General features: G+C 44.5%; 1 protein-coding gene across 2 annotated transcripts in view; it reads left to right on the forward strand.

Moving 5' to 3' along the window:
- The window catches only part of LSAMP (limbic system associated membrane protein), a gene marked incomplete at its 5' end in the record, with an annotated part of 299,786 nt that overhangs the window by 191,387 nt on the left and 92,790 nt on the right, over positions 1 to 15,609 (forward strand). For both annotated transcript variants that reach the window (XM_080613825.1, XM_080613826.1), the window contains one exon: positions 2,477 to 2,602. In XM_080613825.1, coding sequence (XP_080469951.1) covers positions 2,477 to 2,602 — 126 coding nt within the window. The remainder of the gene's footprint in view (positions 1 to 2,476; positions 2,603 to 15,609) is intronic.

Genomic DNA, 15,609 nt, shown 5'->3' on the forward strand with positions numbered 1-15,609 from the left:
GCTGCCCTTTATGCACTCTCAGTGTATTGGTTAGCAAAGGTGTTTGCTTGCTTTCCAAGACCACTTGTTTTGTACTGCCAGGCATTTGCTGTACAGAACGGGTTTGTGCTGAAGGCTGAGGAGGCGCAAACTGGATCTGTAGTTAGTAAAACTCTCATGTACCCCTCGATATGGTGGGATCAAATTCTTTGACAATATCAGCGTTCTCCAAGAATGCTTATTTAGTTTTGTTCTGATGCCTCCTACCTCTTCCTACGTGCGCAGACACAGTGCCGGTGGCTTGCAGTGAATCACCAATGTGCAATGTAGCAGGGCTTGCATTTGTCAGGGGATTTTGCTTTGAGAGGAGAGGGTTGATTTTCTGCTATGTTTTGCTTTTCCCACTGTTGTGCTGCCAGGGAGGTGTCCCTGCTCTGAAACCCCTTCTCTCCAGGGAACAGGAACATTCTTTCCAGCGGCAGTCAACCATTCCCCCAGCCTTGCTTTGGTTGCTTCACCATGAGCTCATCAGCCATCAATTCTAATTCTGAAGTAGCAAACCACTTTCTGAGGTGGAGAATTTCTGATCTAAATCTACCCTCTTCTAGTGTAAAGTCACTACATGCCCTTGCAGAAAGTTCCTCCCAGCATTCTTGTAGCTCCTTTCAGGTAATGGCAGGTTGCCTTTCCAGTCTTCCCATTCTCCTTCTCTCCAGAAGGTCTCCTCTAAGCCTTCTCTTCTCCAGGCTGAACAACTCTCTCAGCCTGTCTTCATAGCAGAGCTGCTCCAGCCCTCTGATCATCTGTGTGGCTCTTCTCTGGGCTCACTCCAACAGGTCCACATCTTTCTTAAGTTGGGGGCTCTACAGTTGACCTCAAGTGGGGTCTCATGGAAGGAGAGTAAATATAATCACTTCCTTCCACTTATGGGACAATGCTCTTGCTAATACAACCCAGGATGCTCGATCTTTGCTGCAAGGGCATACTGCAGACTCATACTGAACTTGCTGATACCATGGACTGCTTGAGCCCAGCACTTTCACCCTCCCAGCAAATATCAGGGTGGTTGAAGGCCCTCACAGATTTGTGATTGTGAAGTTTCTTCTGTCAGCCTAAAGCAGGCTTTGTCCACTGCCTCTGCTTAATCAAATTGTTCGTAGCAGGTACCAACCAACAGGAGTGACTTCCTTATGCTAGCTCACTGACCAGAGCTCTGTTCCTCCAGGTGTGTTCCATGGTCGTAGATGCTAAAGCATTGTTCATGAGTCTGGGGGTTAAAGATCTGTGGGTTGTAAAGAATATTTCTATGAATCCAGCAACACAGCTGGAACTGATGAGTTGCTTTCTTTAGGCTTTATTACATTTTCCTCACCTAGCTCATAGGCAGCTTTGCCTGAAAAGGACCATCAGGCTCTCTTGCCAAGGAGGCGGAAAGGGAGGCTGCTGTCTGTTTACTCTGTGGTAAGCAAAGCAGAAGATGATGTTGTTTCATTCCTCACTACCCACAAATTCGGAAGCTGAAAGTATATTATAAAAAAAAATAAATTAGAAGATTCCCTTTTATCAAACTCCCTCACCACATCCAGGGTGTGAAGTGTGGAAGCAAGGTGTGGATGTGAGAGAGGACAGATTGCAACAGCCTGCCTCTGCTTGGAGGCTGATACACTGCTATGCTCCATACCTGGAAGTACTTGTTCAGGTCCCATTGTGTCGCTTTGGTCCCATTACACAAACTCACTTGGAAAGTCTTGAAGGATCCTGAACGCCCAAGCCATGGCTGGTGCTGTGAATCTTTAAAGGCTCTATCATGCATTTGCACTGTGTGAGGTGCCTGCTGTAGGCAGTCCATGGGGGATCTTTTGGCTTGAAAGATGTTGCAGAAACCTTCCCACTGTCACTGTTGTGCCTTCCCTCAGCAAATTCCCATTACCCATGGTGTGTGTTCCTAGTTCTCACCTTGTCACAGCAGTGAAATGAGCTTAAAAGCTCCCCAGTTCAATGCCCAGTGAGCATTTGGTTGCGTGAGCAGCAGAGCAGCGAGCAGCGTCGTGGCTAACAGCATGAGTTCTGTCAGCCAATGGGAGGGAGCAATAACTAATGCAGCTTCTGAATCGGTGTCCAGCACGCTGCAGGAGGATGTGGAACTGTGTCTGGGGCTGTTTGGAGTGTAAAATTAGCTGGGACAGTGCTTGGAGCCTGATGATTCCTCCCATGCAGCCTTGGGGTAGTTCTTAAAGGTTATTTGATGAAGGCCTCCAAACCTGCCCAAACAGAAATCATTGCAGTTGCAGCAAAGGCCATTTCTACCTGCAGATCCTTGAAGCAGTGGTACGTATTATTCTGATTTAAGTTCAGAAACCCAGGTAGTAATGAGGAGTGCAGTCTGTGAACAGAATCTGTGGCTGCCTCTGCTTAATAGGTAGGAAGGTTAATGAGTCGGACAGGCTGCCATCCAGAAGTCTGACTAACAAGGTCCAACTTCCTTTTGTCTTCACAGTTCCACCAAAGATCTCCAATATCTCCTCGGACATCACCGTGAATGAGGGCAGCAACGTAACCCTGGTTTGCATGGCAAATGGGCGTCCTGAGCCTGTCATCACCTGGAGGCACCTCACCCCAACAGGTAAGAGACCCAACCGGACTCAACTGTGCTGGTGATTTGTGAACTGTTCAGGAGTTTCCTTCTCTTCCAACATCAATAGGAAATCTCAGTAACAATACAGGCAGCTGTAAGAAAAGCAGTAAGAATCTTAAATGCCCTGCAAGCTTGTTTTGCAGTGTGTTTTCCCAGGCACGATAACTAGGTTGCCTGAGGGAACAAATTAAATTACTTCAGTAGGTACTCTACAGAATTGGACCTGTAATTCTATTTAGCTTTGGTCTTCATCTAGTTGTCCCAGTCTCTACTGCTGGTAATGCAGCACACAGTTGTTTAGACTGAACACTGCTGGTGCCAGAGAAGGGAAGGGTTTTCTCTTCAGATGTTACACAAAGAGGTTCTTTCCGAAAAGCATGGAATTTGCTTCCCACTGATCTGCCTTGAAAGAGAGAGGCAAAGTGGCACAGATTATTTCATAGTACTGTCCATTTTGGCAGACAGTCTTTCTGTGTCTTATGAGGTGAGTTAAGAAGGCATTTGATCTGCAGGAGGAGTGGGTGGAGACAGAATAAAGAAGAACTCACCAGCTTTGTTCTGCTATCTAACTGTGCTTTCCATGCTCACGGATGTGGCAAACTGGGAAGGAGAATATCCTTTCAGTAGTCAGGCTCCATGGGGTGGTTAGCACCTTGGGTTACAAGGAAACCTTCGCCCCCTAAAGATTTTTCACTAGCATGGGAACAAGAGCTATGTTTCCCTTCCTCTGTGTCATGTCCTTTGAGAAGAGACAAACTCTTGATCTGATTTCTTTTGTTATCAGATACTCTTTCATCTAAATTGTGTGGGAAAGCATTGATTAGCTCCATATGAATAGTCTTCTGTGATATTCTCATATATGTAAAGGGTTAAAGACTGTTCAAGGTAAGCATAGTACAAACTTTCTTCATGTGCTACAGACAGTCAAGCTATCTGCTGCCGTTCAGCAGACATAAAAGTGGATAGCATTGCAGAATGCAGGTTGGAGAGAGAAAGAGAAAATGACACATTGCATAAAAGCTCCATCCAGGGGCTGCATCCAGAGAAGCCCCTGCATTTGGGGGCTATGGTTCAGATTGGGTTACTCAGATTTCCTGTCTCATCCCTTCGGCATAGCCAGTAAGCCAGATACGTGTTTGTATGATACACGGTTTATATTTCCAGCCCATTGTTAGCAATACCAAAAGAAGGAAGATGAGGAAAGACTGACAAGAAGAGATGGGAGGAGCAGAGCTGATGAGGGAACACTACTCCTTTGTGGTATCAGCGTCACTACCTGATATCCCTCTTCTGCTGTTTTCAGTATTAAGCATGACTGTTACATTTGCATGTCGGGAAATGGAACCTGCATTTTTTACCTTTAATTGTGTATATAGAATTTTCTAGCTCTGGCATTTATGCTCGTGAAATTTATTTCATATAAGATCTTCCATCTTACTGCTGTGTCATTCTTTCAGTCCTCCACCTAACACTTTCTTGCACTCAAGTAAGAGATACTCCCTAGCTATTCCATAAGCACAGACTAGCATTGACCAAGTTAAGGGCATTACAAGGATACCTGCTTAAATCCCTATGAAAACTAAGGCCTGGAACACATGAGATGTGTTGTTCAGAGCAGCAATAGTAAGATTCTGTCCTGACTCATCACTTTGGCTTCGTGTTTGTGCTTTGTGGGTTTTTTGCAGCTGTACCACCTACTCCATTGTATTAGACACAGACTTTTTTCTCCCTTTCAAAAAGGCTCCTCAGCTGGAACGATGGTTTGCTCTATCCCTGTTAGTGAGAAACAGGACTGAGGAATCCCATCCTTGCTCTGATTCCAGGATCAGCTCTCCTGGGTCTGGTTTTCACTTTTGCATCATGCCCCTTCACATCTTTCCTCCTCTTCTGAGTGTCTCAGAGGTGTTGCCTTCTTAGCACCCCTCAGCACCATCTCATTGACCCCCTTCCAATCCATCCTCAGAGCTCCTGCTACACTGAAGCCTGCCAAGCACCCCCTTCACAACCAGCTAGAGCCAGGGATGAAGGGCACACATCCCAGTCTGTCACCTCCAGGTCTCACTGCTTGTTGTTCTCTTTCTTCCCATCTCAACCCATCTGCTATATTTTACGGGTATACAGAAACTGCTTTCAGGCACACATCAAATCTTTTGAGCAGCAGGTAGCCCAATAAGGCACTTGTCCCAAAACGGGGACAGAAGAGCTTCTTTGGAATGTTTTACTTGAGGTTGACACTTAATACAGATTCCAAACCTATTCCATAGCTGCTGCAGTTAGAAACACATCTTATCTTGGAATCTCCCTTCCCCAGAACTGTCAGGTATCTTGGCTCCATTTATGCTAGTATTGAAGACATCGTGCTATGTATCAAAGAGCTATTTTAGATCATAGTAAAGATTCTAAAATATATCTCTCTCCTTGGATTTTTTCACAGTTAAATTCATGACCACAGAATGAGGAGAATGAGCATTACTGAGCTTGTGTAGGAGGTTTTGAATGGACAGGTTGTGAAATTAAACAATTGGGGGGGGGGGGCAAGAGTGCCAAATTGCTTTTTCCTTGTGCACTCTCTTCAAGGAGTTCATTAGTGAATTGTCTGCTGCTTCTTTCACTCATTGGCTTCATCAATAGTGTTCGGCTAATTACCTGAGTTAGGACCACAGAAACAATTTATTTCTTATTGCCTGAGAAGACACAAATGTAAAGGGAAAGCAGTGTTGCTACTTATGCAAAGAAGGTAGGGATGCATGTGATAGTTCATTTAAATGCTTCTGGGTCTCAGGAGTGATCATAGCTTGCTCATCTGCCTATCTAGGAAGTTAAAACCTTTGATTTATATAATGCTGTATCGCTTCCTTTGCTGGTCCTTCAGTGAACAGTTGAAGTAGGCATTATTCTCACACCAACTCTAAGTCCCCAAGTCCTGAAGCAACCCATAGATAAAAACCCTCTCCCTATCCTGTGAGATAAGTCCTTGCTTTCCACTTCCAATCCTCTTCAGATAACTGACTGACTGGGTTTTGAGCAGGTGGAGGGAGTCAACAAGACGTTCTTCTTTCTTATCCAACATGCTGTAGGACATTGGTAACCTGGTCTAACTAGTTGTGGATAGTTCAACAGGCATTGCCTGGGTGCTCAAACAGCTTCATTAGCTCTTCTCCTCAAGCTAGCAGTGACCACAGCAGCCCTTGTACTGGATTTGTTAGGAAAATGTTTTTTTCACTTTGAGCGGGACTAAGTATTGATGACTTTCTATATAGACGACATGAGTTAGCTGTTGTCAGCATTAGAAATACTTCACATGGGGATATGCTATAGTCTCTTACCTCTTGAAAGGGACAGACCCACACTGTCCCCTCTGTGACTTTGTGCAAAGAGTAAGTGTTATTCTGTTGTTTTCCTCTCCTTGATATTAACTCATAACCTAAATGATCCATGTCCACAAAGGTATAAATTATTTTTCCATCACTGAAAGCGAATTTCCAGTAGTTGTGCCACAGCCTGGACAAGGTCCCAGCACAAGGCCATGTATCATGAACATTAACACGTTCTGTGTGGGCTACCAGAGGCAGTCTACCCATCTCTGGTTTGTTATGTTAAGAGATGCTCTGTTTTATCTGTACCATGCACCAAGGTAGCAACTAATACAGCCGAGAGAAAAATCCAGTAAGATGATTTGGAGATGATAGGCAATGCCTGCTTTTGAGCTCATCTTAGTTTTACTTCACATCTTTCTTGACTTAAGTTTACGCAGGCTAATGTGACTTCTCCCTACCCATAAGCTGATGAGATCACAGACCAGAGTCTTTATCATTTATCATTCTCCATTTCCCCATCTTATTCAGAGCTATGCTAGGTGCCTGGTTGACTGAAAAAGAGCTTCCTGGGAAAAATAGATTCATGTATGTTCATATTCTTATCAACAAACACTCTCTCATCAGAAGCCCTAAAGAGTAGCCTCTTGTAAATTAGGTTAGCAGCAATATGAACGTGAACAGTTATTGCAAGGTCTTTGCATTACTAAACATCTCGCTGCCAATCCTTTTGTCCCTGATGGGGAGACAAACACAGAAGAAAAAGGCAGTTCCTGTCCTGAGGAGCTTGTGCTCAAGCTAACAGGAACAGTCCCATTCATATTTCTGCTCCTTTCCCAAGAGGCATTGATGGTTGAAACCCTCCTGAGAGCCTTGCTCATGGGTACTCTGGCAAGTGTCATGAGAGTGGTACCTGTGTGTGGTGGCAATCTGAGAGGTGGTGGCAGGGAGAAGAAGCTATGTTCATCCCTATGGGGCTCAGCTCAAGGTTGAACAGTTGAGGCTTTACTGGTTGTGCATAACTGGCTGGGGAGCAAACCATTTAGTTTCCTAAAGCATCTATGGAGTTTGAAAAATGCATGCAATCACCAAATATCTCATTCCTGATTCAGCTTCCCCAGCCTCAGCCCAGCAAGGCCGCTCAATAGAGAACAGTCTGGATTCTCCCAAATTCCGTCTGACAGTCTGAAGATACCCACTTTGGCTCAGAAAGGGAGCTTAGTTATTACAGTGGTAATCACAGCATAAACACCATTCTAGAGCAAAGCAGATAAGTATTGATTGCAACATCCAAGTTTCATGTCACAGCATAAAATGAAAGGAGATGGGAAGGCTTGTCAAATACACCATTCTGATTCTCCCTAGAGGGTGTTAGAAATTCTTATTGAGTCTTAGAGAACGTACTATAGCCTGGGAAGTTTAGAAAGGATAGAGAATACAGAAGAATGCCTGCATGCTTTGTGTAATTGAGATGGTATACATATAATATGTTTATAAACAGCTGTAGAACTCATTGCCATGGAAAGTTATTTAAAGACGAGAACTTGGCAAGACTCTGAACAGTTTGGGTGTTCCTGAGGATAATGTGACAAATCTGGATATTCTTGTTATTCATAACAAAAATATTGAAAAGGATGTTAAACTTCATGCTTTGGGGCTCAGTTACTTGAGTTGGGGATGAGACCTAAACTGAAAGAGACAGATTATCTTACACCCCTGCTTACTCATGTGTCTTCCTTCAGTGCATGCCAGTCTCCCTGTAGGGCTAAACATGAGGGAAGCAGATTGCTGTCTGAAGGCATGGGATTTAAGAAGGCCATATTGGACACATGGACAACTTTGGTCATTATGCCCTGCGTTTGTTTGCTTCTCATTGCTAAGTCCAAAGCCTTGCTACTGCACTCCGTATTGTGAGGAGAATCCAGATTATACCTGAAGACAGTAACAAACAGAAAACCCTCAACCAGAATCACCACAAGTCAACCCTGTAGGCACTAAGTAGTCATGGGGGCTACAAGGATGCTGGAGAGGGACTCTTCGTCAGGGACTGTAGCAATAGCTCAAGGCGTGATGGGTTCAAACTGAAACATGGGAAGTTCAGGTTAGATATAAGGAAGAAGTTCTTTACTGGTGGTGAGGCACTGGAACAGGTTGCCCAAAGATATGGTAAATGCTCCATCCTTGGTTGTGTTCCAAGCCAGGCTGGACAGAGCCTTAAGCGACATGGTCTAATGCGAGGCATCCCTGCCCATGGCAGGGGTTGGAACTGAATGATCTTAAGGTCCTCTCCAACTCTTAACTATTCTACCATTCTATGAGTTGGAAGGGGATTTTCTGGTTATCTAAACCATTTGGATTTAGTCCACCTCTCTGCTGCACACTTAAAACCTCAGTAAAACAATTATGGAGTGTTGCTTTGGGATGTTGGAATGTTTGGGATTTCTTATTTGGGTTTGGTGGGGTTTTTTTGTCATGTTACTGTGCCAGCTCTTCTTATGTCACAGCCTTCTCCCCCTGTAACTACATTTGCATGATCAGGAAATTAAAGATTTAGAAGATACTTCTTTGAGCTTGCATTTTAGGATGTTAGGAGGCAACTGGCGATTTTTTAACCTAGTCTCTTTTTCCTCCTCTTTTGTTTTTAGTTTTGGCTTTGACTTTGTTATTTTTCTTTTTCTTTGCATCCTCAAAATACTCTGGCAAAAACTGTGGTCTCATTTTCCACACAAACATCTCATTTTGCCTCTTATACACTCCCAGATTGTTTTAGGGCTCTTTCTGAGATATATTTTTCTCTTTTGGTCTGGTCTTCCTCTTATCCAAAATTATAGGGGAAAAATGAAAGTTGCTGGCTCACAAATAGCCTAGGAAACAAGCCAAAGTTTCAGCTTTTTCAGGGCTTCTCCAGAAGGCATCCAAAGTTGTTTCAACCTCTATTTGCTCCCCGCTTCTGCCGGCTCCACATTTTTTACTTGTTCAGAAGTCCCCTCTTTCTAGTGCATGGCGCACAGTGGAAGCCTTCCTGCCCCATTCCTCACCTACAATAAACCCAAGTCCTGGACATACTCTCTCCCCAGCACACTGGAGGGCTTTAATTTTTTCCTTCTGTACTCAGAGACATACAATGCCCAGAGATCTCTCCTATTGTAACAGTGCTTCATTCAGTTGCTGTGGTCTGTGATGCTGTTTCAGTACGAACAGTGTTGATGTATGAAGCATTCATGTTCTTAATAGCTTTGATTTCTCCTGTAGCAAAGAGGGAGAGCAAGGCCTCAAGTATTTTGGCATTTCTGGGGAACAGGTTGCTGTGAGGAGGGAATTTGCCCAATCAGCAGTGACTGGAGAGGAGCATCTGGAGTTTGCTGGTCAGTGCTTGGCTGCTCCACCTCTGGCAAGAATCCCTCTGCAGTTGGTGGCAAGATGTGATAGTTGAGCACCAAGTCGGTGACCTTCCTGCCACATTGAAATGATGTCCTTTAGAACACGTTGGAGTCAGGTAGAGTTGCCAGAAGGCTGCTCAGTGAAACTGAGCACCCCAGAAGATGAGAATTCTAAATCTTCCATAATTAATGGTGACAGGGAAAGGAATTGCCATACGTTACCATTATAGGATCTCAGTAGCAGGCTAATGGACCTTACCAATTCTCTATCATTCCCACCAGCACAAAACCATTGAAATCGAGGGGCTTTTCTGCCATGACTAGGACAAAGAGAGGACAGGTCTGCTGCCTACTCTGCTTAGCATGGTAGACTCTGTCTGTCTGTCTCTCTGTCTTTCCCCCCTTCCCTTGTGCTCCAAACCTTCCATTGAGCACTCTTGTATCTTACCTATAAGTGAACTGCAGCAAAAGAAATTGCCTGAAGAGAATGTTACTGAGTTCAGGACACTGACAGTTGTGTGTGTTATCGTGTCTCCCTCTAGTGATCCGAACTCTTTTGGAGTTCTGCTCATCTTTTTTGCTCGTCTGCTTTGGGTCTGTTGTGCTTGGAGACTCATTTGGTGGCAGAGCTTCTCTGGGTTCACATGGGCAGACTGCTCAATGTTTTAGGATTGGGTCCCATTTCCTCTGCCATCTGGAGGACATACTCCCCACTCGCAGCTCTGTGTTTACAGCTGTACTTCGCATCTGAGGATTTAAACATGCTTGTAAAGATGCAGAGAGGTGGAGTGTGAATTAAAGACAGGAAAAAAAATCACAGCATTTTAAATTTAATACTTTCAATCCAAACATCCTTAGGAAGAAAATGGAGAGCCTGCATTTTTTTTTTTCCCTTTGTAGCTGTAATCTATAAGTACTTTCACTTTAGGCAAGCATATTTCTCACTCTCTCTTCACAGTAGGAGAGAGACACACTAATAAAAGGGGAAAGTTAAGGTAGTAGCTTATAGCTGCTCCCTGCATTTTTTCTTTCATTTAAAGAGAGTGACTTCACCGTTTTTGCTATTATGCTGTCACAAGGCTTCAACTGGTCTCAATGGCTTCAGTGACTGACGCATTCTGCTCTGAAGTTAGAACTACTGTCTCCACTTTGTCTAGGGATCCAAGTGAACATGGATGACAGCACATTGGTCCTGCCCACACAGCGATGTCTGGAGGGAGTTTCCCATACAGACCCAAAGCCTTCACCCTTTCTAGCTTCTCCTTCATAATCATCTGTCTCTTGCCTCTACCTCCACACCCACATTAATCCCACTGATGAAGCCACTTGGCTTACGTATCCCAGCTCTAGTGGTAGCTGGAAAATAGTGAGGGGGAGACAGAGAGGACAGGGGTGTGCAGGGACAAGCAGGATTGTTTGCAAGAACCTCCTGTACAGAGATAAACCTAGGGCAAAGCAAAAGCCAGCTTTGGGGGCAAGACATCCTGAGCCTGCTTGCCATGATGACCACAGCAAGGTCAGTTATCACTCAGCCTCTTGCAGCATGGAACTTTATTCCCATTTTGAATACACTCATAGTGGAAGTGGGAGGCTCCCAGCTGAAGGCAGTGAGCTATTTTGGTAATGAAGGGCTGCAGCAGGCCCTGGTGTTGTGAACAATTATGCTCTCTTTCCTTCCTCAGCCTCCTTTCTGAGTCTTTCAGAAACGTGTCTTCAGAACATCCTTCCCTTTCCTGTCTGAACTAAAACATGAGAGACTGAAAACGTGATTCAGGGATTTATGGGGGGTTTTAGGGAGTGCAGGTACAGAAGTGTTGTTTTTATTTCTTCTTCAGTTACTTTTTCCTTCTGAACAGCAGAAAAATATGGAAAATGTGACTCTTCTCGTGTAGTTTTTCTTTTTTCATGCACTGGCTGAACAAATCATCCTTTCTCATAAACTCACAGTGATTGCCCACCGCAGTGTTACTGCAGCATGGGAGCAATGCAGGCAGCAGCAGGGAGGTTGAAAGGGGATGCTGAGTGCAGGCCAACCCCAGGAAGCAAAAGCTGCTGTCCAATGCAGCCTTTGCATTTCACACACAGTTTGGAGTGACTTGAACCGTTTGAAGCATGAGCATTTTGTGCCAAAGCATCAGCACAAGCTGTAAGCAAAGAAAGTGTAACGCAGGTGATGATGGCCTGGGAAAGACATTGATCATAAGAGTCGTATTAGTTGTATTCAGTTGTATTAATGGAGGGCTGTAGCAGATTGGAAAGGTCATAGAGCGAGCACAGGACCGTACCCATGGCACACCTTACTCAGCAGCTCATAGAGCCTAAGGCTTGTCTTGGCTTGTGTTCCAGTCTGGAGCAGGCAGAGCGATGAGCAATGCAGCCCCACTCAGGGGGTGCTAAGGCTCCTCATAAGGATGCCTGCAGGTCACTGCATGTGCCTAGCTGAGAACTGCTGGCAGGGTCATCTTAGCACATATACCATAATAGTCAGCATATGCCATTACCGCTATCCTTACCTACTGTGCAGCTTGCAGATCTGTAAAAGCCATATGAGCATGCAGGTGCGCACTGCGGTATGCATTATTTGTGAGCATTTTACTATGTGTTCATTTGTACGTTCACCATGCCGGTGTCTGTGCATGCATTTTGCTCGTGCACAGGTAAGCTTTTTGATGTTTACCAGCCTCATTCACCAACCTCAAAGGCTTGCATTTCCTTAATGGTAGAATTGTGAAACATAGCAGTAAGCATGCAAAATAAAAGCAGAGAAGAAGACAGATAGCATCCAGAGTCATACTGTACCTGTCATCCTTTTACTGTGGGGCATGGCTCTGTATAGCTGTCCAATGCCTGTCTGTACAGCCTAAAGTACAGATGCATGAAGGGGACAGGGAATAAGTATTTTTAGTGTTGATCATGATAAAAGGCAGGATTTCAGAAATTCCCTGAACTGATAAGCTCAGATCATGCTCCTAACTTCGCAACTCCAATCTCTCTGGCATGTTCACTTGTATCCACTTCATTTATCTCTGCTGTACTTGGGCATCTTCAGAGCAAATAAATAATTGGTTCCTGCTTCTATCTCTCCTTCTGCCCATGGGACTTACAGTTAATTTGTGCTGTTAGTCTCTGGGTATGTGGTGGTTTGAGTTGACTTGGTGGGCTGGACCACAGGTGCCCACCAAGCTGCTCTGTCACTCCCTTCCTCTGGAGGAGGAATAAATAAGATGGAAAAACCCTTGTGCATCAAGATAGAGGCAGTTTAAAAAAGCCAAAACTAAAGGCAGTATGCAGAAGCAAAGGAAAACAAGAGATTTATTCTCTGTTACCCATCATCAGGTGATGTGCAGCCACTTCCCAGGAAGTAGGGCTTTGCTATGAATAACGGTTGCTATGGAAGACAAACTATGCAATAATGAATGCCCCCCTCGATGTTCCTTCAGCAAGCCCCAGCTCAGAAGCCTTGTAGCTGCACGTACCATAACTTAGGGTGCAACATAGGCACATGGAGAGGTAAGTTGCTTCTTGTGAAAGGCTGCTTGTGCCTCAGGAAATGCCAGGATGGGTCTGGGAGTCCATGCACACAGCAGAGGCTGCAAAGGATTTGGGGACAGAGAGAAGTCACTTTTGCCACGCAGCATCTCCTGTGTGAGACCAGGGGAAGACGAGGGAAGGAGACTGTTAACTCAAACAGACAAAAGTAATTAGAAGAATAAAATAATAGATTAATGAGCAGCCAGCATCAGGGGAACTTATTAATTATCAGTAGAGGATTTCCTTCAAAGTGCAGGCTGGCTGAGGGCACACAAGATAGCAACTCACAAGTCTAGTCCTGTCTAAGGAAGCTGCCAGGGAATTAGTGGTGCTGGGTGTCTGGAGAAGGATAGCAGAGTTAAATGCTTCCTTTGAATCTTGTGTTATGTGTGGCTCAGGTAGCAGCCGGGGAGGAAGGGGATCTGGGGAATGGTAGATTGTATCTAACTGATGTTAATAATGGCTCAATAAAAGTGCTCTGATAAGAACACATTAAAGTTGCACGGTTAAGCACTTGCAAGCCAGGTAAGGTGAGATTTAAGGTTACAAATGCAACCTTAACTCTTCTCCTGCTGAGTGTACCTTAGCAGGAAGCCTCTAATTAAGGGGCATCAGGCTATTTCTCAACTAATATATTATAACATTGGTTAATGCTCTCTTCAGGTGCACGCTGTGTCCTGTAATATTGTGGGTTTGCCCATGATGAAACACAGAGTCTATTTTAATTATGGCACTGAGAATACTGCATTAGTTGTACTTGAACCAAACACAGTGGTTTAGACACAGGGTCCATCTAGACTGTTTAGATACAGGGCAACCCTCCATCCATCTTCTCAGGTCCCCATTTCAGGTGTCAGAAAGCAGTAGGCATGGAAGATGTAGGCATCAGCTGCAAGTAGTGTTGAACATGGGGCTTTCCTTTCTAAGGATTAGTATTGACTCCTTTAGCTCAACAGACTGTTTTACCTGGTTGCCTTACTGAAGCATTCAGTCTACTCACACAGTGAAATGTTACACTATCCCATCAGACTGTACCACAAAATACATCTTTCTTCTGTCACCTGAGGAGGTAATTGTTAACATAGCAATGTATTTTGCTTTTAGCATTCCTACATTTACAACTTTCAGTCTCATTGCATGCACAATGGTTGTGATATAATAAGAAAGAGAGAAAATATAAAAGGCAAATCTGTTCTTGGGGAACACTGCAGAAGTGAACAGATTCAATGGGTTTAAACTACACGTCACAGATCTGACGTCCTTCCTTGATAGAAATGCTGTCGTTAGCCTGCCCGTTGAACATGAAGTCCTTCGAGGGTAAGCCATCCTTTCTGCTGTGTAAGTCCTTGAGTAAAAACCTCTGTCCTTCCCTGCATTCCCTTACTGCAGTAGTCTTATGTTTCTCACAAGCCTCCATCACTGTGTCTGGCAAACACAACCTGCAGCACTCCCTGCTATCCTACTACTCATCCTTGCAGCCACATAGAGAGGCCTGCTTTGGTTGCATTTGAAGTAAATATTAAGCAGTGACTATAAGTGTCATCAAATCTGTTTGGCATCATAGGAGTTGGGGTGCAGACTTGCATGTGTGTTTGAAAGCTTCTAAATCAGTTTAGATGCCCTTAGCTCTGTTTTGCATTGTGGATCTCTATCCAAAGAATGGATAGGGTAGCAGGAACAGCAAAGGCAGCAATTTTAGCAGCAGCCAGAGATCTATAAATATTTTTAAGGGTTTCCAAATGTGTATTTGGTTGTCACTAGCAAGAAACAATGGCGTTGTGAGAGCTGTCCCTTAGAGGCAGGGGATAGGTCAGTGTGGAGCATCAGCTCATCAAGAGGGTTTTGTGTGAAAAGAGAAGGTCACATAACCCCAGGCGGCCCTCCAGGAGACAGGCACCAGCTAACCACAGGGGAACAGAGCCTACGTGCACAGGATGAGAGAACAACCGCGAGGAGGAAAGGTGGAGGATTTCATAGAAAGCCCCCAGCACGGTGAAATATGCTGATTAATTTCCACAGACCTGCATGGATCTGAAGTGAGCTAAAAATTTCCTCGCTCAGAGACTTTGGGGATCGCTGAGCAGAGTTTGTTTAAAAGAAATGAGCTTCATCTGAGAGGTTTTGCAACTTGCGCTAATGAGAGTCTGTCTGTCAAACTTAAGTGGCATCAAGTGGCTCAGAACAAGGGCTCTTGGGCGTTAAATGGTTCCTACCAAATACCAAGCCCATTACCATGATTGGCTGTTGTAGCCCTCTAAACGGCAAAAATGATTAAATTGGTCGTTATGAAACACTAAAGATGCATAATTATGAAAAATAAGGCTTGAGTAAGAGGAGATTTCATCTCACTCACCGCTTTGTATCTCAAGGAGGAATCAATGCAGAAATGGTTTAAAAGCAGCCAAGGGTTGCCCCTTGTCTGGTTTTCTCCTGACATGAAAGTGTTTGGAAGTGTGTTTCTTCATACCCTAGGCTGATATATGAGCTGGAGACTGAACGTCCCAAGTCATCCTCTGTGCATAAGATTGTGTTTCTCCCTTGTTGGGGAGGTTTTGACTGCCTGCTGTCTCTCACTTGGTCTTTAACTCAGAGGGAAGTCATCTTTTCTTGGTAATGTACCATGGGATACATCTAACCCATACAGTTGTGTGGAACAATGGGGTGTGAACATGTGTCCTGTCACAAGGGAGAGCACAGCCAGCTCTACTAAAGCCACAGAAGAGCAGCATATGGCAGCAAGGGCGGCAAAGGAGGTTACTCGGAGCAGCTC

This window comes from Psittacula echo (assembly GCF_963264785.1).
Source record: "Psittacula echo genome assembly, chromosome: 3".
Taxonomy (NCBI): Eukaryota; Metazoa; Chordata; class Aves; order Psittaciformes; family Psittacidae; genus Psittacula; species Psittacula echo.